General features: G+C 42.7%; 1 protein-coding gene across 1 annotated transcript in view; it reads right to left on the reverse strand.

Moving 5' to 3' along the window:
* The window catches only part of LOC125714961 (neurexin-3a-like), a 280661-nt gene that overhangs the window by 201927 nt on the left and 63150 nt on the right, over positions 1-15584 (reverse strand). Inside the window, 4 exon segments of the mRNA XM_048986129.1 lie at positions 332-770; positions 9147-9308; positions 10487-10510; positions 12092-12393. Coding sequence (XP_048842086.1) covers positions 332-770; positions 9147-9308; positions 10487-10510; positions 12092-12393 — 927 coding nt within the window.

The raw sequence follows: 15584 nt of genomic DNA on the forward strand, positions 1-15584 counted from the left end.
ATCCATCACTAAATTATAAGGCTTTATCCTCTTGCTTTAAAGCACCCTAAACACCCTCAGTCTGACACATCGAACTCCACTCCCACCCTCCTACGATTGCCTCGACCTTAACCCTACAGATCACAGCCACGGCAGCCCATAACCATTAACATTTAGATTAGGCGGTGCACTTTTGATCTTACGGCCTGACATTAGCATCTGAGAGAGCTTCTTTAGCCATTCCACAGCAAGAGGTAGTGAACACAAAACAAATCAACATGTAAAGCAACCCTCTCTTACCACAGCAAGTACTACAAGAAGTACGGCAACGGGAAGCCCTCAGAAAACTCACCTGATCTTCCATCCCGCTGTATGTCCACATGGTGCCAGGTTCCATTGTTCACCTTTTTATCTGTAGCCTTAACCTTTATGGTGCCAGAGCCCATATCCAGTAGCAGGTAGAGGTTGGCATCCAGGAGCTCCACAGCGAAGAAGTCCACCTTGGTGTTCTTCTGGCTGCGGGCCTCCTTCCTGTCCTGGGGCCTCCCATGTGTGAAGAGGATCAGCCCATTGGGCTCTGTGGTGCGGAAGTCAAAGGAAATGGATCCCATGCGTTTGGTGTTCCATTTGGGGAGACTGATGTACGCCTCGGGGGTCTCAAAGGAGATGGGATCCAGCGTGGCCACGCTCTCACACTTGAAGACCACATCGCCCTGGATCTTCATCTTGGGGTCAGCGATCCTGGCTAGCCGTGAAAGCTCCAACCGGATGTCGTTGTTTTTATAAACCACCTGTTACAACATATCGCCACATCAATGTTACTGATTACAACATTGGTTAAGATAATGCCTAGTAACCGCACCAGTCCATCATGTGGCCACAGATGGATAATTTACAACTGGAGGTGCACTGAATGTCCCTCGTGTTGATGCTAAGTAACAAGGACAGGAGGTATGATCTTTGACGTAATTAAACAAAATCGGTAGCCGATCCAGAGGCTAAGAATCGAAAGGCAATTTTCATTTGGATTTTTCCAGGAAGAATATACTGAAATTCTAATAGCAAAAGTGGGTTACAAAATCTGTGTTAAGGTCAATAGGAATGTAGCATCAAAGTGCAGGAGCCTTTTTGTGAATAAGACTGACATCCCATAAAACATCTAAAAATCTAAGTGAAACTCACTGAATTTGATAGTTGCCCTACAGCATTACTGTAACTGAGGACCGGCAATTATGTTTACAACAGTGGCTGTCTTATAGATAGATTTTCCTGCACAGATTACACATAATCGTAGTGTAAAGTTTCGTAGTGAAGTATGTCTCCAGAAACTGCAGCTGGGTGTACATGAGAAAAAAAAATCTGTTTGACCTCTTGAGTTGCTCATTCGTTTCATGATCATGGGAAGAGTCAAATGGCCAGAGAGCACAGTCTGATAGAAAACAAGCTAGTAGATGGCCATGCAGCCCAAATTCCATGACGTCTGCACGAGGTTGTAAGCAGTGAGGGAGGCTCGTCCCAGACTTGGCAGAGGAACAGTTCTAAAGATACGGCAAGGAGAACATATTGAATGCATGACTACACGTATCACGCTGGCCCTCCTACATCTACATTCTGCGGGGGGGGTCAATACCAACTACGCCTTTGCAGAGCAGCTCTGTGGAAGGTACCCAATGCGTTGTGTCATCACCCATGCTGTACTATTAACATGAGCAAGATGAAAAGGTCTTATGATGCGAATGAATCGGGCTCCAGGATAACGCATCCTGAGGGGCTTTTCAGACACTTCACAAATCTGATTTAATTTTAACACAAGATAAAGAAGGAAAAATACTGCATGTGTGCTAGTATTCCATTGCACTGGCTGTATGATATAGATGAATGCACATATTATCAATTCCTATATAATTAGAATCAGATCAACTTATACGAGATTAGTAGATGCCACACATCACAATAAATCAATGTAAATCAATGACGACAGTATCATTTTCATTCTCTGTCATCTATATCTGTTACTCCCATTTGTTGTACTTTCTATCAAGCATATTTTTTTTGGATCAGAAGCTAGTTTGCAATCTAAACATGGGAACAGATTCTCCACCTATTGATTCAAATGAAAAGCTTAAACCGTGTACCAACTACTACTAGCCAGCAGCTCCATGATCTACTTAATCCTGAAGAGAATGAAAAAAATGCTAATTCGTGCTCTGGTGGGTAGCATTGCTGTTGAGCACTCTCCACCATGCATGCCTGACATCACATGTGCAGATCTGCCCTTTGGCATGCAGTGAGACTTTCCTACCACATTTAGGCATGTCTGCCAGACGCGAGATTGGGTATAAGATAACCTGGTTAACTTTGGCCGGCCACAAGTCCGCGTCCTGATTAAATGACGGTGATTATTGCTGGTTAGCTTATTAGTATTGTTGATGCTGATGCCTCAAATGCTCGCCTGACACATTCGTCACAATCTACATCCAAATGCCCCTCGGCCATTTCCTGATACCTGACAGAAGCAGCCGTTCCCACTGACAGAAACGGCTACTTTGCAATTTGCCCTCGCTGGGCTGTTGTCATCTGGAGTCCTCAAATATCACGCGAAATGTCAGATTGTCTATTCTGCCTTTAACTGACGGGCCAAAACCCATTATGTAATTTCAGCTCATTTCTAAATCCATACCCAGTGTAAGCAAAAGCCCTAATGCATATTTGTCACCAAGGGGTCAGACACAGGTTACAGTATTGTAAGTAAGGATAAATAAAGTTTCAAATGGCCCCTTAAATGCAGGAATAAAACAGAAGATAAAACATAGCAGGGGAAGACAGATGACAATAATAAGGTTGTAACAGGCACTGATTAAATGCCTTTCAGATCGAGGCATCTTAATTCTGCAATGATTCCCAGAGTGGTTGTTTCAATATTATAGCACACATATGATTTTTAACCACACACAACACGTGCATGTAATTAAATTCATCAACTCGCCACATTACAAGCTGTAACACGAACAAAAAAAAAAAACGGCACGTCGAAAACGGTCAGCTTGAATCAGTCCGCAAATTGTTTCTCCCTGAATGTGTATATGCAAATGAGTTCAGGGCTGGATAAGTACGGAGATTTTCTATGAGCGCAAGAGGGGGGGGAAAACCGGTGACGGCTGAAAGTCGAAATTCATCAAGGTGTTATCACGCCGTGCAGGCCCGCTCCCAAATTAAATAGCGACGTATCAGCGCGCAGCACAAAGCCGACTGAACGGCGGGAAACTGAGAATTACCCAGAGCCCTTTGCGGAGGCGCGCATCTGCTCAGAGCGAAAGCTGGAAGCCCCCTGTTATGGCGAGCTTATCTTGGTGCGTGCTGTGCTGCGTGTGTGAAGGTGTGCGTGCCGTGTTTTACACGTCCTAAGTAGGAAATGCCCCCACTCCCACCCAGCCTCCACCAACATAGACATTTTAATTTAACTGGCAGATTATGCTGTGGTTTGTGTAATAATAATAATAATAATAATAATAATAATAACATAATCATTGATACAATATGATGTTGACGTTTATGGCAAGAAGAGTAAAGCCTGTTCAAAATAATTTGGCTAATTATAGCTTGCAGCAATTAAAATTGTTAATACATACATACATTCATACACACACATACATATATAAAATAATCATGCTTGGATAAGTGTAAGCATATTTGATTAACACGCAGGCTTTTAGTTCCAACATATGCAGTTAACATTTTCTCGATTGATTAGCAGAGACTGAACCTGTTGTTTATAGACAAAATAAAACGTGTAAACGAATGCACTGCATTTCTGTATAAATGCATTAGATAAAAATGTCTACACAATCTGACAGCACTATTTGTAAGAGACAAATATGATTATAATCCTCTTAAATATAACAGCCGTATCCCTCTGAATGTCACACAGATTAAATGGAAGGTCAGTTCATATAATCACTGTTTCTTTTGCTTTTTCCTTTTTTCCTGCAACTTGCCTTTCACACAAACGCAAATCTGAATCTAATGCATGTATTTTTTTTGCTGCGTATTTGGCATAACTCTTCGCCCCGTGGTATGTCAGGGAAATTTTAATGATACTCAATGACGCTGCCAAGCAGGATTTCTCTACCACCATAGAAATACCACCAAACATCACGTACTTTCATCTGTATGCTAAAACAAACCTTGCCAATTACTTCCATGATAACTATCCTGTTTCATTTTTATTTACAGGGCCCAGTGTCTTAGAGCACCAGAAAGCCAAATGCATGTATGGTTTTCCCAGCAAAATCTATTGGCGCTTTTCTACTGTCACCAAGAACCAAGCCGGACTCGAGCCGTACCAAGAACTGGCGCTGTTTCACTGAAAATACACAAGCTGTATCCAAGCTGGCCCTGAGCCGTATCTGCACTGACATGACTGATTTACTAGCAAGGGCCAAAGGCGTGACCAAATCGAGCTGGTTGTGTCACCACCATCTGATAGGTTGAAATGCACGGAGACGCCGGAGTTCTGCGCGTGGAATATCTATTTATTATTACTAGTAATGCACTAATAAAGTAATTAAGTAATGTATTCCGAATAACTTAGAATTTGAACATTTCCTACTTGAAAAGGTACTATAGAACAGCTGAACGGAATGGATTCGTAATGCGAAATTATATAAGCGAATGTTTGGTGGGGATAGAAGTTGAATGCTAAAACAGCAATTCGGACAGACATGCTAGCGGAAATTAGCAAACAGTAAAAATGATACTCACACACAGTAAATCGTGATGAACACTGTGTGGCAGTGTATATGCATCTCTTGGGTTTTACACCACTGTCACTCTTCAAACTTGCCAACGCCTTTACCGAGCCGACCCTTCTGCAGTGGAAAACCGAAGCGAGCTGGAACCATGTTGAGACTAGTGTATCTTTGGGGTAAGGCTCGCTTCCTGTATGCCAATGGAAACGCGCCATATCCAACCTCAAAGTTGCTAACCTGGACAAAGTATGGGGGGCTACAATCTATCCCTATTAGGGGGAGTACAACTCTATGACCAATGTAACAATGCCAGCTAGCTTACCTACATCTTCCTTGGTTTGCAGCAGGAATTACTGTGTACCTATCATCTATGCAGCACACTTGGATGGTGGCTATCACCTCTGCTTGTGGTCAGCACTTTGCTCACACTCCTATTTTTGTTTGGACGGGGCCTGCGGTGATGATGTAATGCAGCTCAGTACATTCTCAAACGCAGACGTCAGCCTTATTGAGCTCTTAATGTATGTCATTTATGCATGTTTCTTTGTTCAATTCTGGCTACCCGCTGAACAGCTAGCCTTTGAATGTGCCAACTTTCTGCAACCATGTTCAGAACCGTGCCAGATGTTTTCCATGGCAGGTCCGGATCTTCATTCCAGTCCGGTGCCAGGCCCTATCTTTCCTGCAGGGTTGATCCAAACGGATCAGTTGGAAAGAGGGGCCACGCCAGGCCATCTGTGCGCACGGATCTGCTCAGCAGCTGGCAGTGACTCAGCAAAATGGCGGGAAAAGCAAACCAATGAAATAATTCACAGGGCCACATGGGGCACAAATAGGTCATTGTCTGGGTATGGATCTGTAGGCCACCAAGCTGGGTGCCAATCTAGTACACAATTCTGAACCGATGGACATCACCCTTAAACTGTATGGTCAATGGAATATTAACATTCTGTGGATTCTCACTCTTCTGGGGTTCTGTGTTTCGTTCCTATTAAACCAAGATGGATGAACATGCACAGGCAGTAGATACAACATTTACCTCGCAAGGGACAAGCTAGTTAAGAAGTGGATTTTATACACAAAGAAAAATCTTGGACATAGTGTGAGAAAAGGTTAAAGATAGCAAATGTTTGATTTTGTACTTTTTGTATAACACTGGGTTCCATCAGTGATTTCAAAGTAAATGTATGCATTTGTGCTGTAGAATTAAGAGTGCAGGCTCAAGGCTGGCTAGTAATCATGAGCCGCTGGTCATTTCTAGTCAGAAGCTTCACTGTCAGAAGCTTACATATAATTTAGTGGCGCCATTTCCACACGCTGTCCAAAAACCCCCTGTGCACGAGTCGGTAACATTTCTTCTTTTGGAGCCTAATACAAAGTCCCCGCAAATATGTCTGTTCAAAGTCTGATGTAATGTGGCCGTCTCATTCAAGACGCGTCCAAAAAATGGAGGGAAAAAAAACACCCTAGTTTCAAATGTTTATTTATCTCTGTAGGGCCGACAGAAACGAGGCCCCGGCGATACCTCGGTTATCAGGGCTGCCATTTGACAGCAGACAGAGAGAGAGGGGCAGGCTTCACAAGCAACAAATGAATATTAATGGCCTCGTGTGGAATACAGAGGGTAATAAAGCGAGAGGCAGGCTCAGGCGGTCGAAAGATAAAAGGGCTGCGACAAGGTGACTTTCCATTACAGCCGTGATTATGGGCGGCTTGTTTTCATCCGCGAACCTCCAGGAGACGGTAGGACAATCGGGGGTGGGCGACTGGTCGGGGGATGGGGGACATCCACATCCACGCAAATTGCAGTGCCTCATAGTAACTGGGTTGAGAATATGTCCAGTGTGGGCGACCTCAGAGCAGCGTTTTTAAAAAGGGTGGCGGTGGGTTCAGCAGTTGGGGGCGGGGAGAGGGAGCTCGGCAGTGGACATAATGGCTTCAGTTATGTTCCCTGCTTTAAATCAGTACAAAGGTGCCTGTCTGGGGGGCTTGCGATGAGCCTTTGCATAACGCCCAGAGGTGTGCACTCTGATTTTAATCTCCTTTTTTCCTCCATTACGTCCGCTGATCTGCCAGCAGACACACAGGCTCACACACATGTACAACAACACACAACCTGACACAGATTCACAGTCGGCTCTGCCCATGGGATGACATCACTAAAGCCAACATTTAAATTCAGATTTTCACAGACTTTCTGTATTTAAAACACGATATACTCTACTTACGAGAACAATCATCCTGCAAAAGGGCCTTTTCTTACACAGCTGTCCTAAACTAACTAACCCTACTCTGTAAACGGCAGAGAAAACATATAAACAATTCATGAGCTAACAAACAAACATTTATTTCATGTATTCAGTCCCCATTTCCCTGTTCCCATGTACAGATTTCTTGTTTTCTTATGTGTTATAAGGCCTCTGATTGCTTTTCCCGCTCGGTAAGTGAGAATGACCACTGGATGAAGCCACAGTCAGCCTGATTTGCAGCAGCTCAAGCCTAGGGAATGTGAAAGGGTTTGACCTTCGACCTCCTATCAACGATACTCTGTGAAACAGTGGTCTCCTTGGCAACCTAATGGGTTAAAGCAGTGCAAATGGACATACATTACATTACGTAATGTAGGGCAACATTATTATCTAAAGTCTGATCGGAGGTTTTAGAATAGGCATGCAAATACTGGGGACATACACATCTTTGTCTGGATGACCATGACCCAAAGGGTCAGGCACATGCATGGCAAATATATAATTAATGCCCAATCAAACAAAAAATACTTTTAGAGTGCTTATATGAAGCAAAGTTGATCAAATAACTAATAATTGGCAACACCTTTATGGAGCCGACCCTTCTGCAGTGGAAAACCGAAGCGAGCTGGAACCGCGCTGAAACTATTATTATTATTATTATTATTATTATTATTGGACATGTAATTGGGTGCGAACTCTCCAGCTGTAGTTGGATGTGGCCGAAGTCCTTGCCGCACCCTCAAAGTGCCTCGGCAGAGTGAGTCACATGCAAAACCAAGAAAGCCGTAAAGGCTGAACCCACAGAGGCATGAAGCGGCCAGAGCCAGCGTGGAATCGAACGCATCAACGTTGATTTCACTTACGTCTTGTTCATGGGCAGCTTCTCATACTATGGATTCAGTAAGAATCGTAACAGTTGACTGTGTGGTGATGGCGATGTACAGTACAACAAGTCCAGCTAATTAAGTGGTCTAAAACCATGCTAGGGTACTGCCATTACTATGAGCAGGGCACTGTACTGTATAATCACCTTTCCAAAGAGACCAATAATTAGGGAATGGAGGCTTTCTTGGTAGCTGCTTCAGAAAGATTTAATGGCCTAATCCCGTTCTAACAAAGGTGTGTTCTTTTGGAGATCATTATCCCACTCGCCCGACCACTAAGACGTATTAATTGTGTTTTGAGTTGCAAGCGGCCATCAACTGGCCACCACTGTGCAGCTCAGAAGGTTGAGGTGACCTCCAGCAGATGCAGATGTGGAGGGCAGTGTGGCAGTCCGGCTTCTACAAAATCAAAAAGGCCTTTTAATATGAAGATAAAAGAAACCCAAGTGGGTTATAATTTGCCTTCAACTTTGAATCAGTGCCCTGCGAGGAACTGGAAACTCAGCCAAGGTGTCTGGCTGCCTTCTGCCCTAAGCTGCCTCAGATAGGCTACTGGCCCACATGCTCCTATACTAGATAAGCTGTTGGAAGATGGGTAGATGGGTTTTAATCGGTTGACAGTTCCAAAAGTCCAACCACAATGAGGTGTGTATATATATATATATACAGTATATACTTTCTGGAACTGAGTACTCAACTGGTTAGTTGAAACAAAAACTTGGTCTGGATTTGTACTTCCTGGACCTGAAATTTCCACCTCTACGTGTGTGTGTGTGTCTGTGTATAAAATACATAAAATAAACATTGGTAAATACTTTGCTACTTGTATTGCTGATGAATGTGCCTGTATAGGGGTAAATCTAAAAGCTGATCTGATGCCCACTATTACATGGGGGTAATCAGGCCTTTCTAGGGTGACCATATTATCCATGTCAGAAAGGGCACTTTTAGCTACTTCAGATTTCACAAACTACCTTAAAACCGAAAGCCTGCTGTGCTTGGAAAAATAGTCCAGCTCTTCCTGTTCTTTAACTGGTTTGTTTCAAAAGTGATTCAAAATCAAAAATGTGTCCAGTTGTTTCACATTAACCTTAGTAATATATGCATGACTATAGGAGACTGAACAATCGGCACACAGCAAGAACTCAGTACATAAGTGACATCTAAGTTCTTCTAATTGAAATGGTAGGATACAAATCCTGTAACCTCCCTGACATGGACTATCTGGTTGCCATAAGATGGAGATGGCGATGTTCAAGGTACAGGGGGAAGAAGGCCAAGCTTACATCTTTCAGGCATCCCATGAAGTTATTGCTGACTGGAGAGCCTGGTAGGTCTGCCGTACTTGGGCTCCCCCCAACGTAGAAGAAGTCATCGGAGCCCAGCATGGTGTAGTCCTCCTGCGTATAGCCCGTCGTGGTGATAATGCCATCCACAGAGATTGTCACCTGTTCAGGGGAAGCAGTAGGAGAAGATGGCCCATATGTGACCATGTGGGAACGGGAAGTAGGCTCACGAGATTCTTTTATGGAACGTGATCTTCTTTCATAGGACCAGTGTCCGTACCTTGGGAGTCTCACTTGGGTAAGACAACATCTTTCATGTCATTCTTTTTTCAAGTTCAAGAGACAGGTAAAGAAAATATTATAGAGGAATATTTTCTTTATCTTTGATGAGGGTAAGAAAATGACTTTTGTTGTTATTTTTTTTGGAAGTTTAGGTTGGAGAGGGTTAGTAAATGTTAAAACCAAGGACAAATTTCTTGTACTTGTTTTAGTTTTGGGCAAATTTTGGAAGTTTATCAACAAGCATGCAGAATTAAAGGGGGGGTCTTACCATACAATGTCACAAATGTGCAAGCCGGGGCTTGTTTGTTTGTTTTTATTTTTTTGTACTTTTTTGAAAATGAAAAAAGGTTAATTATGGTAGAAAATGATTCACTCACAAACATGAGCAAGCATAACATAAAAGTACGTGCGGGGCACACGACCATGCAGAAGGGGAACTGAAGAGGGGATCGTCACCAACATGCACAGATGGTGAAAGGTAAGTAAAGCAAGGTAGGGACTAATTAATGCTGGTTAGCAGGTGATGGGGTCATGGAGACATGGAGGGATGTTATCAGTGACGTTTAGGCATGCCATGCAAAAAGTGTGCCGAAAACAACTGTCAGAGCTCCCGCGTTGAAGGTTTCTGAAGCTTTTGTTTGGTTCTCATTTTGCGTTTTGGTCGTGGTTGTAGTTGTTGGTTTGTGGAAAGCTTCTGCCAGTTCGCCAACGTCCGCGGTGAGAGAAAATGCGGAGGCTTTGTTCATACATGAAGCCCTACAAAGCTCTGATCTGGAAGTTTTTGTTTTTTTTTTTTAACAGTAGGAGGAATTCAAAGAAAAGGAGTCAAGAGGTAAAAAAAAGGAAAGCCATGGTGGGGAGGGTGGCATTAAAAGAAGGAGACGGGTGAAGAGGTAAATCGGGAAGTGAAGAAGCTGAGAAATACCAACCCCATTTCCTCAAATTTTGATAAGTGTCAACAATGAGAGTCAAAGTAAAGGAAAGAGGGAGGAGACACACGGCAAACCCAAAAGAAAGACAATAAGAATGATATCTACCAGACAATGTAGTTTGTTTACCATAGCGTGTCCAATGCCTGATTGCTTTGCGGAAAAGGGGGGAAGAAAGGAAATTAAAAACAGTGAACAGAACGGCTGTTAATAAAATAAAATAACGAAAAATGATAACAATGGCGAAGAATTAGGGTGTTAGTACATTAGTCGATCCCGTTAGTAAAACAATGACTTGTTCCATGATCTGAATGGCTGATGTTAGTTTTACAAAGCATGTCCTTGGGGTGGGGGGAGGAGGAGCAGACATAGAGAAAGAGACCAAGCAAGAGAGGAAACAATGGAGATTTCAGAGGAGATATTAGGTCCCTGTCTCAAATTTCAAGTCTAGTCTATTCCATTGGCAGTGGAACGGATCTTTTGAAAGTAATTACATTGCAATAGCAAAAAATACTAATAATAACAATAATAATAATAATAGTAAACACTTACTTGTCAACTTTCTCCAAATGTGCAAATCGTACTTGGAATTCAAAAATTTGACTCGCAAGTACAACATAAAGTCAGCCAGACAAATTAGCCATAAACTGTGCACTCCTTGGAACCCAGCGAACTCAGTGACAAATTTTGTTTTAAGTGTCCCATGACACAAGGTAATTTATTTCTTAACCCTATACGATGTCACAGCTGCCGTGTTTCTGTGTCTGCTTTCGGAATTCCCAGGAAACATTGTTACATGTTCCTACTATGTACTGCAAACAATCAGGCATTTAGTCAAACCTAGATCCAGCAAAGCAATTACTAGCATTTGGAAAATGATGAATCTTTCAAAAAACGGATACTGCGCCCGGCCTTATGATAGTACTGTTGTCTTAGCGACATTCCTATCGCAGCGAATGTCGGAATCACAAAAGCATAAATTCACCACAGTAATTTTAGACACTAATACAATACGCTTGGAAAAGTAATGGCGGCTGCCTAGTGTATATTGCATAAATTTGGCTGCTGATTAAAGGTTGCTCTGGAGCAGATAGGAACGGCTGAAGCTTCGTCTACTTTTCAGATTAAACTCACAGTCCTGAGAGTGAAGGGAATGTCTAGAGGACAGAGTCAGTCTCCCGAAGCCATCAAGCTAGTGATGGCTTCTGACAGAAGTGTCTGCTTGAGGAAGCAAAAAGTGAGGCAAAAAATGGGTGAAATCAGGAGGGGGGAAAGATCGGTGTTCTTGGACTTCAGAATTGTAAACAAAATAAGGAGAAGAAATAAAGACATTACACGGTGACAGACAACAAAAAAAAACAGCTATGTAAACGACTTAAAAAAGCATCAAGCTATGCATTATTCTGTATTACACAAATGGAGAAACACGCGTTCTATTTATTTGTAACGTTATGGTAGGAATGGGGGACTATGGTGCTAGTAGGTCGCAAAGTGTCTGCTGGTACATTCTGTCGGCAGTATTCCTTGTTTAAATAAGCCAACCTCTCTTGGTGTTGCCGCGATAAAGAGGTGGGCACTTCAAACAGCAGTGGAATACCAGCATACACTGTGGGCCTTGAGTTCTGTCAATCTATGGTAATAATCCACCAATTTTGCTCATTCCATACCGAAAGACTTTCTTAGCGAAACACACTTCCTCGCCGCCGCCACCCGCCCACTGCCTGGAGTCCCTACCTGCCGCAGGTTACGCGTGACCTTCACGTCGTGCCACGTGTTGTCGTTGAACTTGCCGACGATGGGCTCCACGAGCGTCTCGAAGGCCCCAGAGCCCAGGTTGATGACGAGGGACACGGCACCAGCCTTCAGGGCCAGGTTGACGTAGTCGGCCGACTTGCCCGTGTGCAGGATTAGCCCGTTGCGCTGCCACGTCTTGAAGGAGAGCGTGATCTCGTCGCTGCTGCTCTGGATGGGGTTCTGCGACAGGTCGTAGCAGAAATACTCCGAGCCTCTGAAGGTGGCTACATTCTCTTCTCTCACTGCAATTGCATGCACACAAAACAGCATTGGGTTATTATTAATACCAATCAAGTAAGTGTTAGTACTGAATTGAGTATATCTGCTTCTGCCTAGAAGAATATTTAACTGAACTAAATCAAGACCCCAGATTAAGCTCCAGACATACTGAGGTCAAGTCTTAAACCAGGATGCTATCTACTGCCCATTCTGTCATATGTTACAACAGCTTCTGTTCCTTCGTGGAATTTTATCTGTTATGACAAATGGTTGATGCCAAACAAAAATAAATCAAGAATAATGAGAAAATGCGTTGTTTACTTGCAAAAATGCCATTTAATTGCCTTAATTGTTGTCATTGTTATGTGACTGCAATCAGGCTCATTAATCGTACTGTCAGACCCAAACTCTGCTGCTGTGTCTGGCATAGCCTATACATTCTGAATTAAAGAAAGATGCTGAAGCAAAAGACGTCTGCTGTTTTACATGAAACACGATGAGACAAAATGAGTAGCTGTTGGAGAGAAAAAATACTTTAATATATAGCTGCATAATTGAAATGTTATTAGACATCAAAATTCCATGGGAGAAACATATATATTCTTATTATATATTTAAAGAAATAATAATTCTTTATCAAGTTCACATGTCATGAATCAACTTTCAGACACTATCAGACCAACTTCAACAGCAGACTTCCTGTAGTTAGGGACCAGTTAAACTTGTAGAAGGGTTACATGTGCTTCAAATTAGTGACATTTGCAGGTTCAAGTGGTTTCATGTTCTACAACAACATAATGGTGGGATTTAGGTCTGTACCTCGAGCATAAAATTAAGCTTGAGGTTGGATCATGGTCTTCCTTCTAGAGCCATGTACGCTACAGCATGCAGTAGATCACCTGATGTTCTCATGTATAACTCGCTGTCACAAAATCCATGGTCCCTTTAGTGATGACGATGCAATCAAACACCGTAACTGCAGCCGACAGCGTGGCAGGAAGGGCTTCCTACGTTGTTGGGCTCTTCTTGCGGGGGTGTGCTATTTCGGCTTGTATGATGACTCAGTGAGTAACCCCATTGCCTTCCGCTTCCATGGTTGAACTTTCATATCCTGCCTCTGCATTTGTGGACTTTGCATGTTCCCCCCGCGTTTGTGCCGGTTCCCATATGCAGTTCAAAAAACATTTAAATTGGCATCTCTAAATTCAGTTTTGCCATTTCACCTTAACTCAAGGGTACAGTGAAGACAAAAGCTTTTGTTTTCCCATCAGGTCACTGTGCCACATTTAATACAAAGTGACAACACAATATATTTACAAAGCAGTGCTAGAGAGGGACAGCACATAGTACCATGATACAAAAATAAATTTCCCCTAGTATGCATGTGCGTGCGCTATGCTGATCCAGGGCCCCCCATCCTCATGCAGGCTCCAGGCACACAGTGAGCCTGTACTGAATATGCAGAAGATGGGTGGATAGGTCCCATTTTACATCCGTAGAACATTGTCCCATATATGAAGCATAGAGATAGCTCAGAGGCAGTAGTTCTGACTGTGTCCACACAGCAAAATTTTTTGGCGTTATAAGTCAAGGTGAAGAGCATCGCCACCTGCTTTTTGTCACTTTGTCGTGCCACTCAAAGTTCAAATTGATTGAGCTATCGCCTAGTTCGCTAACCTCTAGCGAAGCGGCATCCAATCAGATTTAATCTTCGGTTTGGGACGGGTAGGTTCAGCAAATTAGAAACCAAAGCGCTTAAGATGGAGGAGAAACCAATAATTGCAACCCCCTGAGTAGCCCAAATTATTTAACCTCACTTGAAAATCATATTGAGATTCGGCTTGGATGTGTAAAAGTTCAGAGACAAGGATGCCAGGTTGGGTTTAGCAAGCATATTTAGCTCATGAAGCTAAAGTAATCGCACTTACAAACGCACCTTTTCGATCCAACACCAAGAGAGCAAGAGCTTTCTTTGTGTAAACCAACAATGTAACTCATTTCATTTCAAGCTGAAAAACACTTTGCAGTCACATTTATTTTAATGGCAAGCACTCTTTCACGGCGTGATATTCACCCGTCTGTAAGCGCCAGGCGCCTGGCTGCTTGCCGTGTGGTGGAAACCTTACTCTGACATGCGTCTCATTTTCAGCCAGTGTCTTCCCCATGCTGGAACTGCACCAGCCTCGTTTGAGGTGAGAGAGGCCTGCAGTTCACTGGCTGTTCTCCCGGATAAGTTTCACCAACATCCCAAACTTTCTCTTCCATTTGAACACCAGCTGTGGCTCAATAGAGCCCCCACTGCCTTAGAAACAACCTCACAACCCACTTCAGAATCAAATTCATGGAAAAGCTGCATTCTTAGTAGAAGATTATGTTGTTCCATGTAACATACCCCAAGAAACACCATCCCAATGATAGGTAGTCAGTTTATATGGGGAGGGTTGGCTGAATTCAGCCTGATTGTTGTTACCAAAATAATCATCAAGCTGACCTTAATTACCCCTTCATTTGGGCAGAGGTAACTGGGTGAGAGGGGTCATCAATAACTTAATAAGACATTGAAATAGCTAACGACTTCTTCCATCTATTTCCACCACCACAAAACAAATGGAATGATCAAAGTCAACATGAAATCCATTTAAAAATTAGGTATGGAAAACTACTTTTTCATGGTAATGTAAACGTATTACATTTTGTATAATATTATTATAAATTCTAAAGCTGTGTGTGTGTGTGTGGATTAGGTTTATATTACTTTGTAGTCTCGTATTTTGTTTGGTTATTTAGTTTAGGGCTGGGTAGGGGTTAAGGTTGTTCTCCATAGAAATGAATGGAGAGTCCCCACAAAGATTTAATTACAGACCTGTGTGTGTGTGTGTGTCTGTGTGTGTGTGTGTGTGTGTGTCTCTCTCTCGCTCTCTCTCTCTGTCTGTGTGTGTGTGTGTGTTTGTGTGTGTGTGCCCTAATTCCCTGCCCTGTACTAACTGGGAGAGGTTCTAGTCTCATGTGCTGGGCAAATGAATGGATGTACTAAACTAGAAGTGTACTGCTACAATTAATTGCAAATTAAAATGATCATTTGTTACAACCCCCAAAATATGTTTTTGTAAATTATTTGTAAGTCATATAAGACATTAATTATATATTTCGGTAGATCAGAAATTCTGCAATATTGCTAGCAGCTGTACTTTATTCGAGTTGTAATAGCTATTTT

Source organism: Brienomyrus brachyistius, chromosome 19 (assembly GCF_023856365.1).
Source record: "Brienomyrus brachyistius isolate T26 chromosome 19, BBRACH_0.4, whole genome shotgun sequence".
Taxonomy (NCBI): domain Eukaryota; kingdom Metazoa; phylum Chordata; class Actinopteri; order Osteoglossiformes; family Mormyridae; genus Brienomyrus; species Brienomyrus brachyistius.